Source organism: Phyllobates terribilis, unplaced genomic scaffold (genome assembly GCF_046119375.1).
Source record: "Phyllobates terribilis strain yellow unplaced genomic scaffold, ASM4611937v1 Scaffold_7__3_contigs__length_470593459, whole genome shotgun sequence".
NCBI classification, from domain to species: domain Eukaryota; kingdom Metazoa; phylum Chordata; class Amphibia; order Anura; family Dendrobatidae; genus Phyllobates; species Phyllobates terribilis.
The window spans coordinates 416,846,502-416,869,642 of record NW_027362767.1 but is presented as its reverse complement, the minus strand read 5'-3'; the positions used below and the strand labels follow the sequence as shown (position 1 = coordinate 416,869,642).

General features: G+C 39.8%; 1 protein-coding gene across 3 annotated transcripts; it reads left to right on the top strand.

Moving 5' to 3' along the window:
• The first annotated feature begins 719 nt into the window (after window positions 1-719).
• On the top strand, window positions 720-20,126 carry LOC141155120 (uncharacterized). Of its 3 annotated transcripts, none has more exons than XM_073641791.1 (5): window positions 720-881; window positions 2,972-3,067; window positions 4,472-8,851; window positions 9,785-9,894; window positions 11,914-20,126. In XM_073641791.1, the coding sequence occupies exons 1-5, from the start codon at window positions 818-820 to the stop codon at window positions 11,986-11,988; spliced, it is 4,725 nt and encodes a 1,574-aa protein (XP_073497892.1). In that variant the 5' UTR covers window positions 720-817; the 3' UTR covers window positions 11,989-20,126. The 3 variants fall into 3 exon arrangements, with proteins under 3 accessions (XP_073497892.1, XP_073497891.1, XP_073497893.1); XM_073641790.1 differs by having other exon boundaries at window positions 4,472-8,857; XM_073641792.1 differs by lacking the exon at window positions 2,972-3,067 and having other exon boundaries at window positions 721-881; window positions 4,472-8,857.
• The last annotated feature ends 3,015 nt before the right edge of the window (window positions 20,127-23,141 follow it).

The window sequence follows — 23,141 nt, the reverse complement described above, 5'->3', positions numbered from 1 at the left end:
CAGAAAAATAGCCACACAAATCAATTTATTATTTTATTTTCAAACTTCCAATTTTTTTCACAACACTTAAAGAAATAAATATACAAGCTTGATACTGTCGTAATTGTACTGACCTGAGAAATTAAGTCGTCAGCTCATTTCTAACATGCATTGAATGTAATAAAATCAGAACAACAAAAAATAGCAGAAACACTAAACACTGGAAGTTTGACCCCTGAGGGGACCCCCTCAGATCCCCAAAAAAGTCCTCTGAAGTGCACCACCAGAATAGAGTGGTGGTCAAGCATGTGCTCCACTGGTCCCTTTGTTGGCTTTGAGCGCGCTGATCCCCAGTGATCGGTAAGTTATCAACTATCCTGTGGATATAATGCAATTTTTTTAACTAGGTCAAAAAGTTTGAGAGGTGAATAAAATCCAATATCTAATTTAGAGAGATCTTGGATGTATTTACTCCAATGACTTGTTAAAACTCAGAATTAATGGCATGCAGTGACAAACATCATCTTCTACAGTTTGACAAAACACTGGTTTGATATCTGCTATTAAATAAATAAAGTCCTCCTGCCTCGTAATCAGATCTGCACACCTTTCCTCAACAAATTACTCATATCACTATATTTAGTGCACCATGGACTTGTATCAAATCATTGAAAATTATCACTAATGTTCCATCATATAAGGTTAATGACCTTATACCAATAACCGCCCTCCAGGCACACACATAAATAGACATTAAGAAGCCTTGGAGCCCTTTTCCTTATACCTTTCTGCCTGGATCCCTCTCTCTGGACTGTAGTTACGTCCTACACTGTGCAATATGAGGCTATATGGAAAGATGCATATTCTTCTCTTTGGACTGAGTCTTCTGCTTCTGGTTTATGGTAAGGTTTTTTATCATGATGTTATATGGATATTAGCTCAATATAATGTAAGTGGCAGTGGCAAATGTTCTCCATAAAGACTTTCTTGGGATAGTGATAACTTTAGGCAAATATGCTACTATTAATTCCACCTTGGTTGGCCTCCTTGCTTCTTCTGACCAACATTTTCTTGCTTTACATACCTTCAGAGCATTCGAATAGGATTTAGATCTTGACCGTTCAAGAATCTCCCACTTTTTTCAGCCATATCTTGAGGGAGTTTCCTAGATGTTTAGGGTAATTAATTGTAGTGTTGAGGTTCAGTGTTCCACTAGATGGTCTCACGGTATCCTCAAGATCTCTCAGATGTTATTTAGAATAAATTCTCGACTTGTAGATGGTCTACCAGACAATGGAATGATTGATGTCCAATCTTCTTAAACAATCCAAAAAAACAGCGGTTTATTTAATGTAGCACTTCCACATAATATAAGGCTCGAAAAGACAGCAAGGATGCTACAGCTGGTTAAAACTGGTAAATTGTATGAATTCATTAGATAAACAATAAAAACATCTAAAATCGGGAGAAGATGGCAAAGAGACCCCACAAATCCAGTTAACAGAGAGACAAAAAATTGGTGAAAAGCACTTACACTGATAATACATTCCAAAAATACAAAATATACATGTCTATCTGAAGATGTCTAGGTGCAAGTGATTTGTTGATTAACCCAATTCCCCATTTTCTTGTCTCCTATTTCACTTGGTGGGGTTGCACCCTCTAAATGTCCCGCTGTGGACACTCTTTCACACTTTTCATCCCTTACATCTCTGTATAACACTATTTCACCATATTACTTAATAATAATTTTTTGGAATTGTGCATATTTTTGGGTGGGAGTTGTGCTCTGTCACTTTAACTCTGCATGTCTTACAAATGGCTTTGATCACACTTGGCATCTTGCATTTGATATATCAGCATTTTATTACATCATAGCCTCTCCTTTCGTTGGGAGGTGTACTTTCACTTAGATTGTACATATCTTATTAACAGACTGGTTCACACCGGACAATTTGCATCTCGTTTCAGCTTTTGTTTGTGTTGAGACTCTTTGTTATATTTACCAGCTTTACCCAGCTGCCATAGCTTCCTTGTTGTCTTTTCGGGCCCAATCTTCTTAAATCATTTTTGAGACTTATAGTCAATGAAAGCCTTATTTATAAAAGCCTCAGAAATGTCAATAGATTTAGTGATGGTAATACTAGTGATGTCCTATATGAATAACCCCAAAGGTCTAATTACCCTGTAGTCATCATCATCTGAAATCCATGTGTACATGAGATGAATGATTTCCGATCTTCTTAAATCATTTTTTCAGATTCATAGTCATCGATGACCTTCTTTTTGAAGACCTCATTAAATGTAGGGATGGTAATACTAGTGGTGTCCTCTTTGAACAATCCTAAAGGATTGCCTACCCTGAAACCCCACATTCAGTAAGTCATCCAAAAGCAATAGATATTTTAATTGCCCATTTTACTATGTCATTTTATCCCACATGACCATAAGTAGGCACACCTCCACAATCAGTAGAGGTGGGACTTTTTGGTTACCCAACTAAAGAGCTTCTATGCGTTTCACCCTGGTAGCTATCCTAATGTTTGCCGGGAATATTACATGGACATTATTCCATTAGTGCTAATTCAGTCATTCTTGGAGAATCTCCATGGTTGGCTTTACTGAGTGGACAACCTCTTTGAGGACTGTTGAATTGGCCACTATTTACAAACTTTGATGTACAGTATTATTGAAGTTGTTGTAGCCAAAAAAAGAACAACTATGTTTCTTGGAATATATATATCGATGGCCTATCCATAGATGGTTTGACCACTAGACCCCGACCGATCAGCAGAGCAGATGGCCCTAGGTGCTACAGTATGGCATTTTTTTCTACTGATCGGTAGGGATCCAGGGGCTCAGTAACAGATTCTCAGATAACTCCTTTGTTACTTCTCAAATTTTAGAAGAGAAAACTTTGTGTGCTGTTGCTGTCAGCAGTCATTTTAACCATTATTCTTTCTTTTTGTAATTTTTACATTTATCTCCTTAGGTCTTTATGGCTCAGATCTCGGCGCAACACAGGACACACATCTAAAAACATCCACAAACTGTAAAAATCATACACAGCACAAATACCTTACCAAGAGTATGTTTCGGTCTTCATCAACCGTTTAACTCTTTATTCATTTGTCATTAAAGATGGGGTGCATATTTTAAGGAAGGGAGTTAAAATTTCCTACAGCTGCTCTCCTAAGCACTATCAACAGAATAGAGGTGTCTTAATGGGGTCTGTCCAGTTCCTTAAATGAGGACTTGTTGACAAGCTGAAAAGCAAATAACCACCATGGGTCTATCAGCTGATATCCCCCATGATCAGCTGTTATCACCAGAGGAGGCTGTGGGCACCGGCAAGGTTCTTTTACACTGCCTCTACAGGAGTAACTTGGTATTACATGGGACTCATATGAAATGGTCCTAGCGTAAGAGAGCAGTTCTGGAAATGTTGATCTCCCATGTTTGTCATTTCAGTACATGATTTGGATAATAAACATATTTTAGGGAACTGATAAAAATACTATTAAAAAATAAGTAGCTAAAAAGTAAGAATTTGTACTGCTCCCTCTTTATTCTGGGGCTACACGCAACTTTTGCTGTATCATTAATCATGTCTTTAAACCAAATTCAGATCTACATGCAAAGATGCTTTATTGTGATACATCCTCCTAGTTACTCTTCCTATTCACAACTATCTGAGTGTGACGTGATGAGTCAGGTGAACCACCCCTGGATTATCCAGCTTTGGAGACAATTTTAATTTTTTTACTTAAATCCTTGTATTTTGGATTAAAACACATTTTTGCACTTTGGTTTCATTAAAAATTTTGCACCGTTTGCCACTGTCCATTGTTGGCTGCAGATTGAGTTAACTGAGAATGCACCGTGAGCTGCTCTGAGTGCCTCTCAACTGATTTATGACCACAGACCACATCAAAGTTGAATTTCGCTGGGAAACAAAGAGCCTGTAAAAGCCAAACAATGCAAAATTTTTAATAAAATCTAATTGTAAAATAATTTTTAGCAAGAAATGCATGCACTTAAGTAAAACAAAAAAATCCTTTAGGTGAACAACCCAAGCCGAATAAGTGTACATGTTTCTGGGGAGGCCGGTAAAAGAATGTTGACCTTATGAGTTGACCAACATCTTATGAGTTGGGCCAACTTTAATTTAATTTTCTGGTCTGTAAGATCGGCACAAAGTGGAATAGTGGTAATAGTATAGATCTGAGTAGTGCTTGTAGACATGCTGGTAGGCCATAGAGGAGAGTAGTATGTTTGGGTATGGTAAACTACCTCAAAGCCAGACAGGTCCTTTAATAAAAAAAAATTATAAGAAAGAAATTGTCAACCTAGTGTAAGTAAGACACAATATCTTGATGATTTTGCATTATTAGCAAATACCACATATACAGCTACATAAGGCTATATGAGAACAATTCATAAATTAAAGTCCATGCTTTTCTCTTTAGTTATTTATGTTTTTTGTGTGCAGCACAAACAGATAAACCTACAAAACCACGCTGTAGCCACAAGACTAGAAGGTCAACAGCACACCCTTCAACCAGCAGTACTCCCAAACCTACTTCTGAACTGACCACTACTAGAAGGTCAACAGCACACCCTTCAACCAGCAGTACTCCCAAACCTACTTCTGAACTGACCACTACTAGAAGGTCAACAGCACACCCTTCAACCAGCAGTACTCCCAAACCTACTTCTGAACTGACCACTACTAGAAGGTCAACAGCACACCCTTCAACCAGCAGTACTCCCAAACCTACTTCTGAACTGACCACTACTAGAAGGTCAACAGCACACCCTTCAACGAGCAGTACTCCCAAACCTACTTCTGAACTGATCACTACTGCTTCTACTAGTACCCACCCTACAACCACTATCCCAATAAAAACTTCTACAACTACTAAAAAAATTAACCAAAGCAATTCCACGGTAAATCCTACGGTGACTAGGAATACTAATGAACACTCAAACAATAGAGTGTCTTCTCCAGAGACCACGTCTGCTGCGGAAACTTTTTATTCCATGATCACTGCTTCTACTATTCCTTCTGATGAAACCAGCAACAAAAAAGAAGATAATACAATAATAACCAGCCCTATAACTAGCAATAACCCAGAACTAACGAATAGTATAGATTTCTCATGGATTACCACTAGTGAATTTCCAAAGGATGGCACCACTTCTGTCAGCATTCACGATATTAGCACCACTGAACAAGAAGACACTACAAAAACTACCTCTAATACTCACACCAGGTCAGAGGACATCAGTACTACCATAGACATTGAGACCACCAGCACCAACACTAAACAAGATGATACAACAGATCTCTCTTCTGATACCAGCACCAAACCAGAGAAAAGCGATATTACATTGGACACTAATACCACCAGCACAAACACTGATCAAGAACATACTAGCGAAATTTCCCCTGATTCTACTACCAATCCAGAGAAAAGCGATACTACACTGGAAATTCAGACCACTAGCACCATCACTGATATAGATGATACTACGGAAATTTCCCCTGATACTAGTACTAAACCAGAAAATAGTGATAGTACATCAGAATTTCAGACCTCCAGCACTATCACTGATCAAGACGATACTACGGAAATTTCACTTGATACTAGTACCAATACAGAGATAAGCATTATTACATTGGACACTCAGACCACAAGCACAGTCACTGATCAAGAAGACACTACAGAAATCTATTCTGATACAAGTACTAAACCAGAAGATAGCGATACTACATTGGACTTTCAAGCCACTAGCACCATTACTAATCATGAAGATACTACAGAAATTTCTTCTAATACTAGTAACAATTCAGAAAACAGTGATATTACATTGGACACTCAGACCACCAGTACCATCATTGATCAAGAAGATACCACAAAGATTTCCCCTGATACTAGTAACTTTCCAGAAAACAGCGATATTACATTGGACACTCAGACCACCAGTACCATCATTGATCAAGAAGATACCACAAAGATTTCCCCTGATACTAGTAACTTTCCAGAAAACAGTGATATTACATTGGACACTCAGACCACCAGTACCATCATTGATCAAGAAGATACCACAAAGATTTCCCCTGATACTAGTAACTTTCCAGAAAACAGCGATATTACATTGGACACTCAGACAACCAGCACCATCACTGATCAAGAAGAAACTACCGAGATTTCTCCTGATACTAGTAATAATCCAGAAAATAGCGATATTACATTGGAAATTCAGACCACCAGCACCATCACTGATCAAGAAGATACTACAGAAATCTCCTCTGATGCTAGTACCAATTATGAGAAAAGCGATACTACATTGGATATTCAGACATCCAGCACCATCACTGATCAAGAAGAAACTACAGAGATCTCCCCCGTTAGTACTAACAATCCAGAAAACAGCGATATTACATTGGACACTCAGACCACCAGCACCATCACTGATCAAGAAGATACTACAGAAATCTACTCTCATGCTAGTATCAATTCTGAGAAAAGCGATACTACATTGGATATTCAGACCTCCAGCACCATCAGTGATCAAGAAGAAACAACAGAGATGTCCCACGTTACTAGTAACAATCCAGAAAACAGTGATATTACATTGGACACTCAGACCACCAGCACCATCACTGATCAAGAAGATACGACAGAAATCTCCTCTGATGCTAGTACCAATTCTGAGAAAAGCGATACTACATTGGATATTCAGACATCCAGCACCATCACTGATCAAGAAGAAACGACAGAGATGTCACCCGTTACTAGTAACAATCCAGAAAACAGTGATAGTACATTGGACACTCAGACCACCAGCACCATCACTGATCAAGAAGATACTACAGAAATCTACTCTCATGCTAGTATCAATTCTGAGAAAAGCGATACTACATTGGATATTCAGACCTCCAGCACTATCAGTGATCAAGAGGAAACGACAGAGATGTCACCCGTTGCTAGTAACAATCCAGAAAACAGTGATATTACATTGGACACTCAGACCACCAGCACCATCACTGATCAAGAAGATACGACAGAAATCTCCTCTGATGCTAGTACCAATTCTGAGAAAAGCGATACTACATTGGATATTCATACCTCCAGCACCATCACTGATCAAGAAGATACTACAGAAATCTCCTCTGATACTAGTACTAAACCGGAAAAGAATGATATTACATTGGAATTTCAGACCTCTAGCACCATCAATGATCATGAAGATACTACAGAAATTTCCTCTGATGCTAGTACCAATGCTGAGAAAAGCGATATTACATTAGACATGAAGTCATCCAATGTCATCACTGATCAAGAAGGTACTACAGAAATTTCACTTGATACTAGTGTCAATCCAGAGAAAAGTGATATAACATTGGACACTCAAACTACCAACACTATCACTGATCAAAAAGATACTACGGAATTTTCCTCTGATGCTAGTACCAAAACAGAAAAGAGCGATATTACATTGCACTATCAGGCCACCAGCACCATGAATAATCAAGAAGATACCACAGAAATCCCCCTTGATACTAGTACCAAACCAAAAATAAGCGATACGACCAAAATCATCATTACTGATCATGAACATATTACAGCTGTCAAGGGCACGACAAACATTAATACCAAAGAAGATACAATAATTACAAACCAGCCAAGATCTCAGACATTTGAGACCACAAAAGTCACTGATCACATCATAACCCCAGAAGAAAGCAGAACATCAACAGTGACAAATACCTTACAAACTACTCATCCACAGGCAACTAATATCAAGCAAACCACAGTTCATTTGACAAAAGTCATGGAGACAACTCCTTTACTACAATCATCCACTGCTGATGTTACAACTAAGAGAGGTACTATGGAGGCACCAACAACCACCCCTGAGACAACATCCCTGACAACTACTAGTTCTACAACCAGGAAAACAACTCCTTTACCACTAACAACCAGTCTTGATACCACAACTACAATTACTACTACAACGACAACACCAACAACGACTCAGACATCAACCCATGAGGTGCTATCTAAGCCAACAAGTATGCAATCAGCTACAAGTATGAAAACTACAACTACCCCTGAGACAACAACATCCCTGACCACTACTAGTTCTACAACCAGGAAAACAACTCCTTTACAATTAAAAACTACTCTTGATATCACAACTACAATTACTACTAGAACGACGACACCAACAACGACGACACCAACAATGACTCAGACATCAACCCATGAGGTGCTATCTAAGCCAACAAGTATGCAATCAGCTACAAGTATGAAAACTACAACTACCCCTGAGACAACAACATCCCTGACCACTACTAGTTCTACAACCAGGAAAACAACTCCTTTACAATTAAAAACTACTCTTGATACCACAACTACAATTACTACTACAGCGACGACACCAACAACGACTCAGACATCAACCCATGAGGTGCTGCCTAAGCCAACAAGTCTGCAATCAACTACAAGTATGAAAACTACAACTACCCCTGAGACAACAACATCCCTGACCAGTACTACTAGTTCTACAACCAGAAAAAAAACTACTCTTGATACCACAACTACAATTAGAAGCACTAGAGAGACAACCAAACAGACCAGAACCCAAACTTCTACAACAACAACTACTACTAGTACCCCAAAAAGGACATCAAGACTGTCCTCTGCAATAATTACAAGTACCACGAGACAACTAACCACTTCAGTACTAACCTCTAGTACTATGGAGACAACTGTCAAGTCTAAACCAACATCTTATACAACTAGAGAGTTGACGACACCTGTAGCCAAAGTGTCTTCTTCCAGCCATACCATCATAAATGGTAAGGGTAAGTAAGTTTACACACATTATCTTATGCCATTAAAGAGGTTATCCAAAGCACTATAATTAACTCTTCTTTTCTCCAGACATTTAGTACTAAACCTCCAGTGGTCCTTCTCCCAGTATATGTTTAGTGGTCAGCCAGGACAGCAGTATCCAATAAGTGGTTCAGTGGTCATGTGTTATATTGCTGGCAACATGGCTCCCATTGCTAAATGGTGATGCTAGTGGCTGGGTATGTGACCATTGTAGTCACTGATTGGCTAGTTTGTTCAAGTGTAAAAAAAACAATAAAGAGAACCACCAGTGCGTAAGCACTGGATCTACAATGGAAAAAAAAATTTGACTAGTTTATTTTTTTTACATTTTTAGCATTTTTTTTATATAAATGTTGGAGAATCCCTTTAAGCCTATTATTATTCTATATGTCATTAAAACATTAAAAATGGCTATTCAATGTCATTTTTGGCCATACATTGTTCTTATATTATAAGTTTTATTAACACAATTTTATTAACACAATTGGCCTTCACCTTTACAGTTCTCCACAGGGATTCAGATGTAGATGACAAGTGACTGGGTACTACAAGTCCTATCAGGACTTCACATTATGACACTCTATTTATAGTAGCAGTCTAAACTATGGGGTAGGGGAACCTTTTGGGTCCCTATTGGGAACCAGGGCCAACATGTGACCATAATCATGCCAGTATTATACCGCTATTACAAAAAGCCAACAATACTGTTTTTTTTATTGCCAACAACCATCAGCCATGTGGTCACAAGTTTGTGCCACCAGCAATGGAACGCTGTTTTGGAAGCCAATCCAAAAATTCCTAAATAGTTTCCAAAAAATTACAACACAGATAGGTAAATCACAAAAGAAATCCTCTGATAATGGAGTTAATATTTTATTTTGTGCATTTCCTGCCAGGTACTAACCAGTCTACACAAGGAGGTTTGGGTCTCCCGTTTTGGGCCATCATTCTCATTTGCTTGGCAGTTATCCTGTGTCTTGCATGTCTTTGCTGCATCGTCTACGCAGTGAGTATACAAAGAAAGAATATTATTTTGAATCAATAAATAAGGAGGATAACACTAATGATACATCTTCCTACTGACTTAAAGGAGTAATCTTCTTCAGACAATAGCCTTTTATTAGAAGGGTCCCACTAAGATAATTTGTTCACATAGTGCCCTGATGCTCGTACTTTACATTATATTATAAGCAAGTTTTAATTTTCCCTGCAGCGCCTCCAGAGGAAATTAAGCTTTATACAGTGTTGGGTCCTCCAGAGTAAGAAATGCTTTTTTTTACCCATTTTCTGCTCAGGCAAAAGGATTCCGGACTGCGAATTTCTTAATAGGTTGTTTTCATATTTTTCCAATATGTCAAAACAAAGGAGGACAACCTTGCAAATAGTTAATATAAAAAATACTACAGTTTTTGCGTAAAAAGCTCCTATGCAGATCAATGTGTTTCCATTAAACTAAAAATAAATCTTGTATTAGGCCTACAGGGGTGAACAGTGCATCTGGCAGGGCCAGCTCTATGAGGTTTTTGCAGGTACTTAGGTGCAGTGGCATAACTACAGTCCGAGGGACCCGTTGCAAAATTTAGACTTAGGCCCCCATATGCATGTTGGAAATATGTATGGGTCATTGTAGCAGTCTAGATCCTATAAAGACATATATGTTCACCCACAATGTAATAATGTTACCCATCCTGTATTAATGTCCCCATCCTGGCACTATTATGTAAAAATGTCCGCATCTTGGCGCATTCCTGTAATAATGTCCCCCATCCTGGGCCCCTTCCAGTAAGAATATCACCCATCCTGGCCTCTTTCAGTAATAATGTCGTCCATCCTGGCACATTCCTGTAATAATGTCCGTCATCCTGGGCCCCTTCCTGGAATATGTCCCCTATCCTGAGCCCCTTCCTTTAGTAATGTCCCTTTTCCTGGGCCCCTTCCAGGAATAATGTCCCCCATCCTGGCACTATTATGTAATAATGTCTGCATCCTGGCACTATTATGTAATAATGTGCACATCCTGGCACATTCCTGTAATATTGTCCCCCATCCTGGGCCCCTGCCTGGAATAATGTCCCCCTTCTTGGGCCCTTTCCAAGTATATTGTTCTCCATCCTGGGCCCCTTCCAAGTATAATGTCCACTATCCTGGGTCCCTTCCAGTAATAATGTCCCTCATTACGCAGCTCTTCGCCAACACATTTAAAAAAAAAAAAAAAAAAAAATGAATAACTCTGCTTTAACCCCTCCCCCGACCCCCCAAAATAACCTCTCTTGGCTGTTCATGGGTAGCATTTTTGAAAATATATAGTCCAAACATATAGTCCATCTAATTACTATCCTCATATCCAATTAGGACATAGGAGCTGTATATACAAAACAGTGAATTGAAAAGGTTCACTCCTTTCTGGCCTTGTGCTGTATATACAGAGCAAAGGTGGGTGCAAACCACCATACTTTTACGATTTGCATGGATATGGGTTCAAGAAGAGAGCCCATGCCGTTCACCATGGTAGGAGACTGCAATATATCTCAGCTCCCAATGCAACAGCCGTGATCAGAACTAGGTCCAATCCTGGCTGTAATCTCTCAGATGTTGAGGTCAATAACAATTTGGTAAAGAGAGAACCCAGTGGCACCTCCGCAACACCATGGTAGGGTGATGATAGGTTGCAACAGAAACGAGAGGCAAACTATGGCCTCCTGGTCTGCCTTGTATGGAAGCCCAAGGCATTGTATAATCATCTGCCTAACAATATGATGTCAAAAGGCAGAGACACAATACACTGAATTTTATCAGTAGGCCCACATCATGTCTCCTGCCTGTGGGTAGTCCGTTCCCAGTCTTCAGTCCACCACCGACCCTGATGTCAAGGCCAGAGCACACCGGCCAACAAACCTTTGTCTTCTCCCATCAGCTTGTCCTCACAATGATGGAACATCTAGGGTTCACCCTTTTACGTACTCAAAATAGTGATAAATGTGAATTATAATACAAATAAAATGAATATTACTCTTTCTATTTCCAGATTGCCCGCTTATGTAGGAGGAGACGGCGACCCACAGTGTATGTGGTAAATGAAGAGATTCTGAATCCTTATTAAATAAACTTCAGTGTCCATAAAAATCTTGAACATGTGGTAAAAACAAAAAAAAAATCTCAAACAATAAAAAGAAACTCTATATTACACAACGCTGAAAGTGTCAAGAAAAAAGGACGTGAGATGACGTACATCAGAAATATATTATGCCACATTTACAGACCATGTGGCCAACCGAGAGAGAGTCGGCCTGGCTCTGGTTGATCCAATCCAGTGGTAACATTTCTCCTGGGCTGCAATTCAAAAACCATTATGGAGCCTCAAACTATCCACCAGTACCTAAAATCCTGATCTCCACTTGGATCATAAGGACTTATGGGGCAACAGAGACTCTAGGACTAGAGGCTACCAAAATGTTTCTAACTTCTATGGTTCTGGCTCATCTTCTACCAAAAACATCTACAGAATTTCTCTATAAAGATGACCTGTACTGTTTGCAAAAAAGGCGTGAGTATTGGCTCATGGAAAGGGCATGGACGGGAAAAAACCTCAAATCCAGCCCAAACCCAACCAAACCCTAGATCTCAGTCCTGGGTGACAAGACCTAACATCGTAATGGCAATTCTATTTTTATTCTTTAAGCAGACCTCCAGGGCCAAACTATAGTGAAGGCACATGGGACAAGTTTCTTTAGATCTTTACTCTCTTGCTCACCTACGAGGCACCTGACGTCAACTCTGCCCGATGTCTGGTCAGTGATCCTGTACAGTGAAGAAGCGTAAAGGTGGCCATGTAAGCTTGTGGCTCTCCTCGACACCATAATAAGACTTTAAAGTGACACTCCAATGTGGCCAGAATAGTGATTATCCAGTTCTCATGTGTTTCCCCGAAAATAAGACGGGGTCTTATATTATTTTTTGCTCTGAAATATGGGTTAGGGCTGATTTTCAGGGCGATGTCTAATTTCCTTCCAAGGAACAACAATCCACATTGCACGTACACATGTATACACACACCACACACTGCACATACACATATATATACACACCACACACTGCACATACACATATATATACACACCACACACTGCACATACACATATATATACACACCACACCCTGCACACACACATGTATACACACACCACACATTGCACATACACATGTATACACACACCACACATTGCACATACACATATATATACACACCACACCCTGCACACACACATGTATACACACACACCACACATTGCACATACACATGTATACACACACCACACATTGCACATACACATATATATACACACCACACATTGCACATACACATGTATATACACACCACACACTGCACATACACATGTATATACACACCACACACTGCACATACACATGTATATACACACCACACCCTGCACACACACATATATATACACACCACACATTGCACATACACATGTATACACACACCACACACTGCACATACACATATATATACACACCACACACTGCACATACACATATATATACACACCACACACTGCACATACACATATATATACACACCACACACTGCACATACACATGTATATACACACCACACACTGCACATACACATATATATACACACCACACACTGCACATACACATATATATACACACCACACACTGCACATACACATGTATATACACACCACACACTGCACATACACATGTATATACACACCACACATTGCACATACACATGTATATACACACCACACCCTGCACACACACATATATATACACACCACACATTGCACATACACATGTATACACACACCACACACTGCACATACACATATATATACACACCACACACTGCACATACACATATATATACACACCACACACTGCACATACACATGTATATACACACCACACCCTGCACACACACATGTATACACACATCACACATTGCACATACACATGTATACACACACCACACATTGCACATACACATATATATACACACCACACCCTGCACACACACATGTATACACACACACCACACATTGCACATACACATGTATACACACACCACACATTGCACATACACATATATATACACACCACACATTGCACATACACATGTATATACACACCACACACTGCACATACACATGTATATACACACCACACACTGCACATACACATGTATATGCACACCACACACTGCACATACACATATATATATACACACCACACATTGCACATACACATATATATATACACACCACACATTGCACATACACATGTATATACACACCACACACTGCACATACACATATATATACACACCACACATTGCACATACACATGTATACACACACCACACACTGCACATACACATGTATATACACACCACACACTGCACATACACATATATATATACACACCACACACTGCACATACACATATATATATATATACACACCACACACTGCACATACACATATATATATATACACACCACACATTGCACATACACATATATATACACACCACACATTGCACATACACATGTATATACACACCACACACTGCACATACACATATATATACACACCACACATTGCACATACACATATATACACACACCACACACTGCACATACACATGTATATACACACCACACCCTGCACATACACATGTATACACACACCACACATTGCACATACACATGTATACACACACCACACATTGCACATACACATGTATACACACACCACACATTGCACATACACATATATATACACACCACACATTGCACATACACATGTATACACACACCACACACTGCACATACACATATATATACACACCACACATTGCACATACACATGTATATACACACCACACATTGCACATACACATGTATATACACACCACACACTGCACATACACATGTATATACACACCACACACTGCACATACACATGTATACACACACCACACATTGCACATACACATGTATACACACACCACACATTGCACATACACATGTATATACACACCACACACTGCACATACACATGTATATACACACCACACACTGCACATACACATGTATACACACACCACACACTGCACATACACATATATATACACACCACACACTGCACATACACATGTATACACACACCACACATTGCACATACACATGTATATACACACCACACATTGCACATACACATGTATACACACACCACACACTGCACATACACATGTATACACACACCACACACTGCACAAACACATGTATACACACACCACACACTGCACATACACATGTATACACACACCACACATTGCACATACACATGTATACACACACCACACATTGCACATACACATGTATATACACACCACACACTGCACATACACATGTATACACACACCACACACTGCACATACACATATATATACACACCACACATTGCACATACACATGTATATACACACCACACATTGCACATACACATGTATACACACACCACACACTGAACATACACATATATATACACACCACACACTGCACATACACATGTATACACACACCACACATTGCACATACACATGTATACACACACCACACATTGCACATACACATGTATATACACACCACACACTGCACATACACATGTATATACACACCACACACTGCACATACACATGTATACACACACCACACACTGCACATACACATATATATACACACCACACACTGCACATACACATGTATATACACACCACACATTGCACATACACATGTATATACACACCACACCCTGCACATACACATGTATACACACACCACACATTGCACATACACATGTATACACACACCACACACTGCACATACACATGTATATACACACCACACACTGCACATACACATGTATACACACACCACACACTGCACATATACATGTATATACACACCACACACTGCACATACACATGTATACACACCACACACTGCACATACACATGTATACACACACCACACACTGAACATACACATGTATACACACACCACACATTGCACATACACATGTATACACACACCACACACTGCACATACACATGTATACACACACCACACACTGCACAAACACATGTATACACACACCACACACTGAACATACACATGTATACACACACCATACATTGCACATATACATGTATATACACACCACACACTGCACATACACATGTATATACACACCACACACTGCACATACACATGTATACACACACCACACATTGCACATACACATATATATACACACCACACATTGCACATACACATGTATACATACACCACACACTGCACATACACATGTATATACACACCACACACTGCACATACACATGTATACACACACCACACATTGCACATACACATGTATACACACACCACACATTGCACATACACATATATATATACACACCACACACAGCACATACACATGTATACACACACACCACACATTGCACATACACATATATACACACACCACACACTGCACATACACATGTATACACACACCACACACTGAACATACACATGTATACACACACCACACACTGCACATATACATGTATATACACACCACACACTGCACATACACATGTATATACACACCACACACTGCACATACACATGTATACACACACCACACACTGCACATATACATGTATACACACACCACACATTGCACATACACATGTATACACACTGCACATACACATGTATACACACAACACACATTGCACATACACATGTATACACACACCACACACTGCACATTCACATGTATACACACACCACACACTGCACATACACATGTATACACACCACACACTGCACATATACATGTATATACACATCACACACTGCACATACACATGTATATACACACCACACACTGCACATACACATGTATATACACACCACACACTGCACATACACATGTATATACACACCACACATTGCACATACACATGTATACACACACCACACACTGCACATACACATGTATACACACACCACACATTGCACATACACATGTATACACACACCACACACTGCACATACACATGTATACACACACCACACATTGCACATATACATCTATACACACACCACACATTGCACATACACATGTATACACACCACACACTGCACATACACATGTATACACACCACACACTGCACATACACATATATACACACACACTGCACATACACATGTATATACACACCACACACTGCACATACACATGTATACACACACCACACATTGCACATACACATGTATACACACACCACACACTGCACATACACATGTATACACACACCACACACTGCACATATACATGTATACACACCACACACTGCACATACACATATATACACACACACTGCACATACACATATATACACACCACACACTGAACATACACATGTATACACACACCACACACTGCACATACACATGTATATACACACCACACACTGAACATACACATGTATATACACACCACACACTGCACATGCACATGTATATACACACCACACATTGCACATACACATATATACACACACACTGCACATACACATATATACACACACACTGCACATACACATGTATATACACACCACACACTGCACATACACATGTATATACACACCACACACTGAACATACACATGTATATACACACCACACATTGCACATACACATGTATACACACACCACACATTGCACATACACATGTATACACACACCACACACTGCACATACACATGTATACACACACCACACACTGAACATACACATGTATATACACACCACACACTGCACATACACATGTATACACACACCACACACTGCACATACACATGTATATACACACCACACACTGAACATACACATGTATATACACACCACACACTGCACATACACATGAATACACACCACACACTGCACATACACATGTATATACACACCACACACTGAACATACACATGTATATACACACCACACACTGAACATACACATGTATACACACACCACACACTGCACATACACATGTATACACACACCACACACTGAACATACACATGTATACACACACCACACACTGCACATACACATGTATACACACACCACACACTGCACATACACATGTATATACACACCACACACTGCACATACACATGTATACACACCACACACTGCACATACACATGTATACACACACCACACACTGCACATACACATGTATACACACCACACACTGCACATACACATGTATATACACACCACACACTGCACATACACATGTATACACACCACACACTGCACATACACATGTATACACACACCACACCCTGCACATACACATGTATACACACACCACACACTGCACATACACATGTATATACACACCACACACTGAACATACACATGTATACACACCACACACTGCACATACACATGTATACACACCACACACTGCACATACACATGTATACACACACACTGCACATACACATGTATATACACACCACACACTGCACATACACATGTATATACACACCACACACTGAACATACACATGTATACACACACCACACACTGCACATACACATGTATATACACACCACACACTGAACATACACATGTATATACACACCACACACTGCATACACATGTATACACACCACACACTGCACATACACATGTATACACACCACACACTGCACATACACATGTATACACACCACACACTGCACATACACATGTATATACACACCACACACTGCACATACGCATGTATATACACACATTGGACATACACATTTATGCACATACTTGTATGCACACACACTGCACATACACATGTATATACACACTGCACATACACACACTGCACATACACATATATATGCACAAGCTGCACATACGCATGTATACACACACATTGGACATACACATTTATACACACACTTATATACACACACACTGCACATACATATGTATATACACACACTGCACATACACATGTATACACACTTCACATTCACATGTATATACACAAACTGCACATACACATGCATGTACACACACACTGCACATACACATGTATATACACATACTGCACATATATATGTATATACACACCCTGGACATACACATGTATATACACAAACTGCACAAACACTTATATACACACACACTGGACATACATATTTATACACACACACTGCACATACACATGTATGCACACCCAGCACATACATATGTATATACACACACTGCACATACACATACTGCACATACACATTTATACACACACACTGCACATACACATGTATATACACACTGCACATATATATGTATATACACACACGCTGCACATACACATGTATATACACACACACTGCACATACACATGTATATACACACTGCACATACACATGTATATACACACTGCACATATATATGTATATACACACACGCTGCACATACACATGTATATACACACACACTGCACATACACATGTATATACACACTGCACATACACATGTATATACACACTGCACATATATATGTATATACACACACGCTGCACATACACATGTATATACACACACACTGCACATACACATGTATATACACACTGCACATACACATGTATATACACACACACTGCACATACACATGTATATACATGCTGCACATACACATACTGCACATACACATGTATATACACACTGCACATACACACACTGCACATACACATACTGCACATACACATTTATACACACACACTGCACATACACATGTATATATACACTGCACATATATATGTATATACACACACACACTGCGCATACACATGTATATACACACACACTGCACATACACATGTATATACACACTGCACATACACATGTATATACACACTGCACATACACATGTATATACACACTGCACATACACATGTATATACACACTGCACATACACATGTATATACACACACACTGCACATACACACGTATATATACACACACACTGCACATACACATGTATATACACACTGCACATATATATGTATATACACACACACTGCACATACACATGTATATACACACTGCACATACACACACTGCACATACACATGTATATACACACTGCACATACACACACTGCATATACACATATATATACACACACACTGCACATACACATATACACACACACTGCACATACACATGTATATACACACTGCACATACACATGTATATACACACTGCACATACACACACTGCATATACACATATATATACACACACACTGCACATACAGTACATACCAACCTAGTTTCTCTAGATTACTGCAGTTAAAGCACCTTTGGTGACATGGTCACATTACTGTTTTGTCACCAAAGGACCTTAAACAGTCTTAATCTCAGAATATAAATGCTAGGGGCACCTAAGAGGGTGGGGGCTATGGGCAATAGCCCAGTTTGGACCCCTAACACCAGTACTGAATGTAACTAGGGCACATTTTTCGAGAAGGGCTTAAATTTGAAGCATACTCACAAAATCCTGTAAAATTGTGCTAGGGCATATTTTGGGATTAGGTCTTATTTTCAGGAAAACACAGTAGTCGCCTATTGCCCTCCATTTGCCTCCTGCTGAAACCAGTACTGCTGCATCTACTGTAAGATGGCCACATAAGAAGCGGGGCTAAGTCTGAACCAAGTCTCCATAACACAGGGAAATCAGGGTAGGCATGGGTCACCCTTACCACCTTGCTTCCCGCGGATCTGAGGCCAATGAGGCGGCCATCTTTATGCAGAAGGACCAGTATGCCAATCTCAACAGAGGAGACAGAAGGAGGCAAACAAAGGGTCTGGTGACCATACATAACAAATGTAGGAATGCCCGGTTTGTAGGGGGTCATGTGGGGATGTGGGATAGACGGCCAACAAAATATTTTACCCGGGAACCTCCACCAACCTTAATATAGTCTGGGCCTTCTTTCTTCCATGTACACCCCGACACCAACCCATATTAGGCTGACAGGCCTCAGCCGGTATGATAAGTAGCCTGCACTATATTACTATATTATTATATTTATTATGCCTTGTGTACATATTTTTTGCTATTGTCTGACTTAGCTGGATGAAGGGTAGACATTGCTTAGTGCCCTGGTTTGGCTGATAATGGGGTTGTTAACCTTTGGGGAATTTTTTTTAACCTACATTTATGTATTTGGGGCAAAAATGTATTTTTGCAATTGGGTTTCATTAAAATTTTTGCATTGTTTGCTTTGAATAGCCCCTGTGTTGCAATGTCTATTGCTGGCTGCAAAATGAGTTAACTAAGAGTCTGTCTTTGAGCTCGTTCTGATGCTCTGACAGGAGAATTTGTAGCTCTTTTATGTCTTTTTCCGATTAAATGACCACATCACACTTAAATGTGCAGCGAAACAAACGCCAAAAGGTGCAAAAAATTTTAATGAAACCCAATAGCAAAAATAATTTTTAGCCCAAAATATATGCATTTAAGTTATAAAAAAAATAGTTTGACAATACCTTTAATGTAAATATGTTATACTCCAACTCTTTTTTTAGCTGGTTATATATCATTACAATGAGCTGCAATGTATTTATCTCATTAGTATGAAATCAATTAAATTATTTCTGCCAAAAATTACGTGAACTGATAGAAAATGTTTATTTTATTATTGAAAAAATATAATTTCAGAATTTAAAATTGGGAATAATTGTGTCCTTGTATTGCATGGAAGACGCTCGGGATACTCCACAAGGAGTGTCTCTTCCGCAAGTAGGTCCTAATAAGGAGACCCTACTCTTGATGTCCAATCCATAGCACAGGCTATTAAAGGGGGTTGTCTGGAACTTTAACATTGATGGGCTATCCTTAGGATAGGTCATCAATGTCTGATCGGTGGGGGTGCGAGAAACCCGGCACCCCCGCTGGTCAGCTGTCCCTGGTGTCGGCGGCGGATGGAACTGATCAGTTACGGAGCTGCGCAGCACAGCTCCGTCGACTGTATAGTGGCTGGGTACTGCATATCTGCTACCTATTCAAATCAATAAGGGGTGGATGTGCAGTACCAGGTCGCGGCCACTATTCTGTCGACAGAGCTGTGCTGTGCAGTTCCACCAACACCAGGAAAAGCTGATCAGCAAGCTGTACTAGATGTCTCACCCCCACCGATCAGACATTGATGGACTTAATCCAAATATAGACCATGAATGTTAAAGTCCAGGACTACCCCTTTAATATCGAGGGTGCCCAACTAATCTCCTTCGTTGCTTACATTTGGTTATCACGGTACCTGATGCTGGAACCTAAAAGTTACCCCAATGCGGCCACCAAGTAGCCACAAAGGGTCTAGTTCCATGGGGTCCAGAGGGGTAACAAACAGTACCTCCATAAAATTGCACATTACCCAAATTTTAAGAAATTTCAACAAATTCCTGCCAAGATCAACAACACAAAGGGTTGAGTTTTGCCCCTTAAGGGCATCTGGGTGGTAATGCCTCCTTTCACATAAGCACAGACTCTTGGATTTCTCCATTTCCAGACCATCAGAAATAGTTAAGTCTTACCAATTCCCTCCCGTCTTCAAAATTATTTTTCTCCTCCCATTGTTGCTACGAAGAAGCAATAGTCATGGACAATAGCGCGTCATCGCCCGTGACTCACAGGACACTTCATGCACATGTCATATTCCCTGTCACTCCAAACACAGAAATATTTATTCAAGCGCCATAAAGTCAACACCTCGGCTAATTCCGAGCTTTGCACAAGAAAGATTGCTTCCAAGAGTTGTTTGCACAAGGCTTGGCACTGAGCTATGACGTTGCGAAGACGGAGATATTTGTGTGTGTATTGCCACAGCCGAGAAATAGTCCAGATTGTGATCTTTACCGTGGAGTATGTGCAAATATGTGCTAAAGTGTCTCAATGACTGTGTGTATGAATGTGGAGATGGAGCGCTCCGTCTTGTTAAGTCCACTCCAAAGTCAACGTCAACTAATGTAACGATGAGAAATGGCACTTGAAAGGCTACATGGGAGGGAGGACAAACTTCAGAAACAGAGATGTTTTGTTACCTGGTAGAACT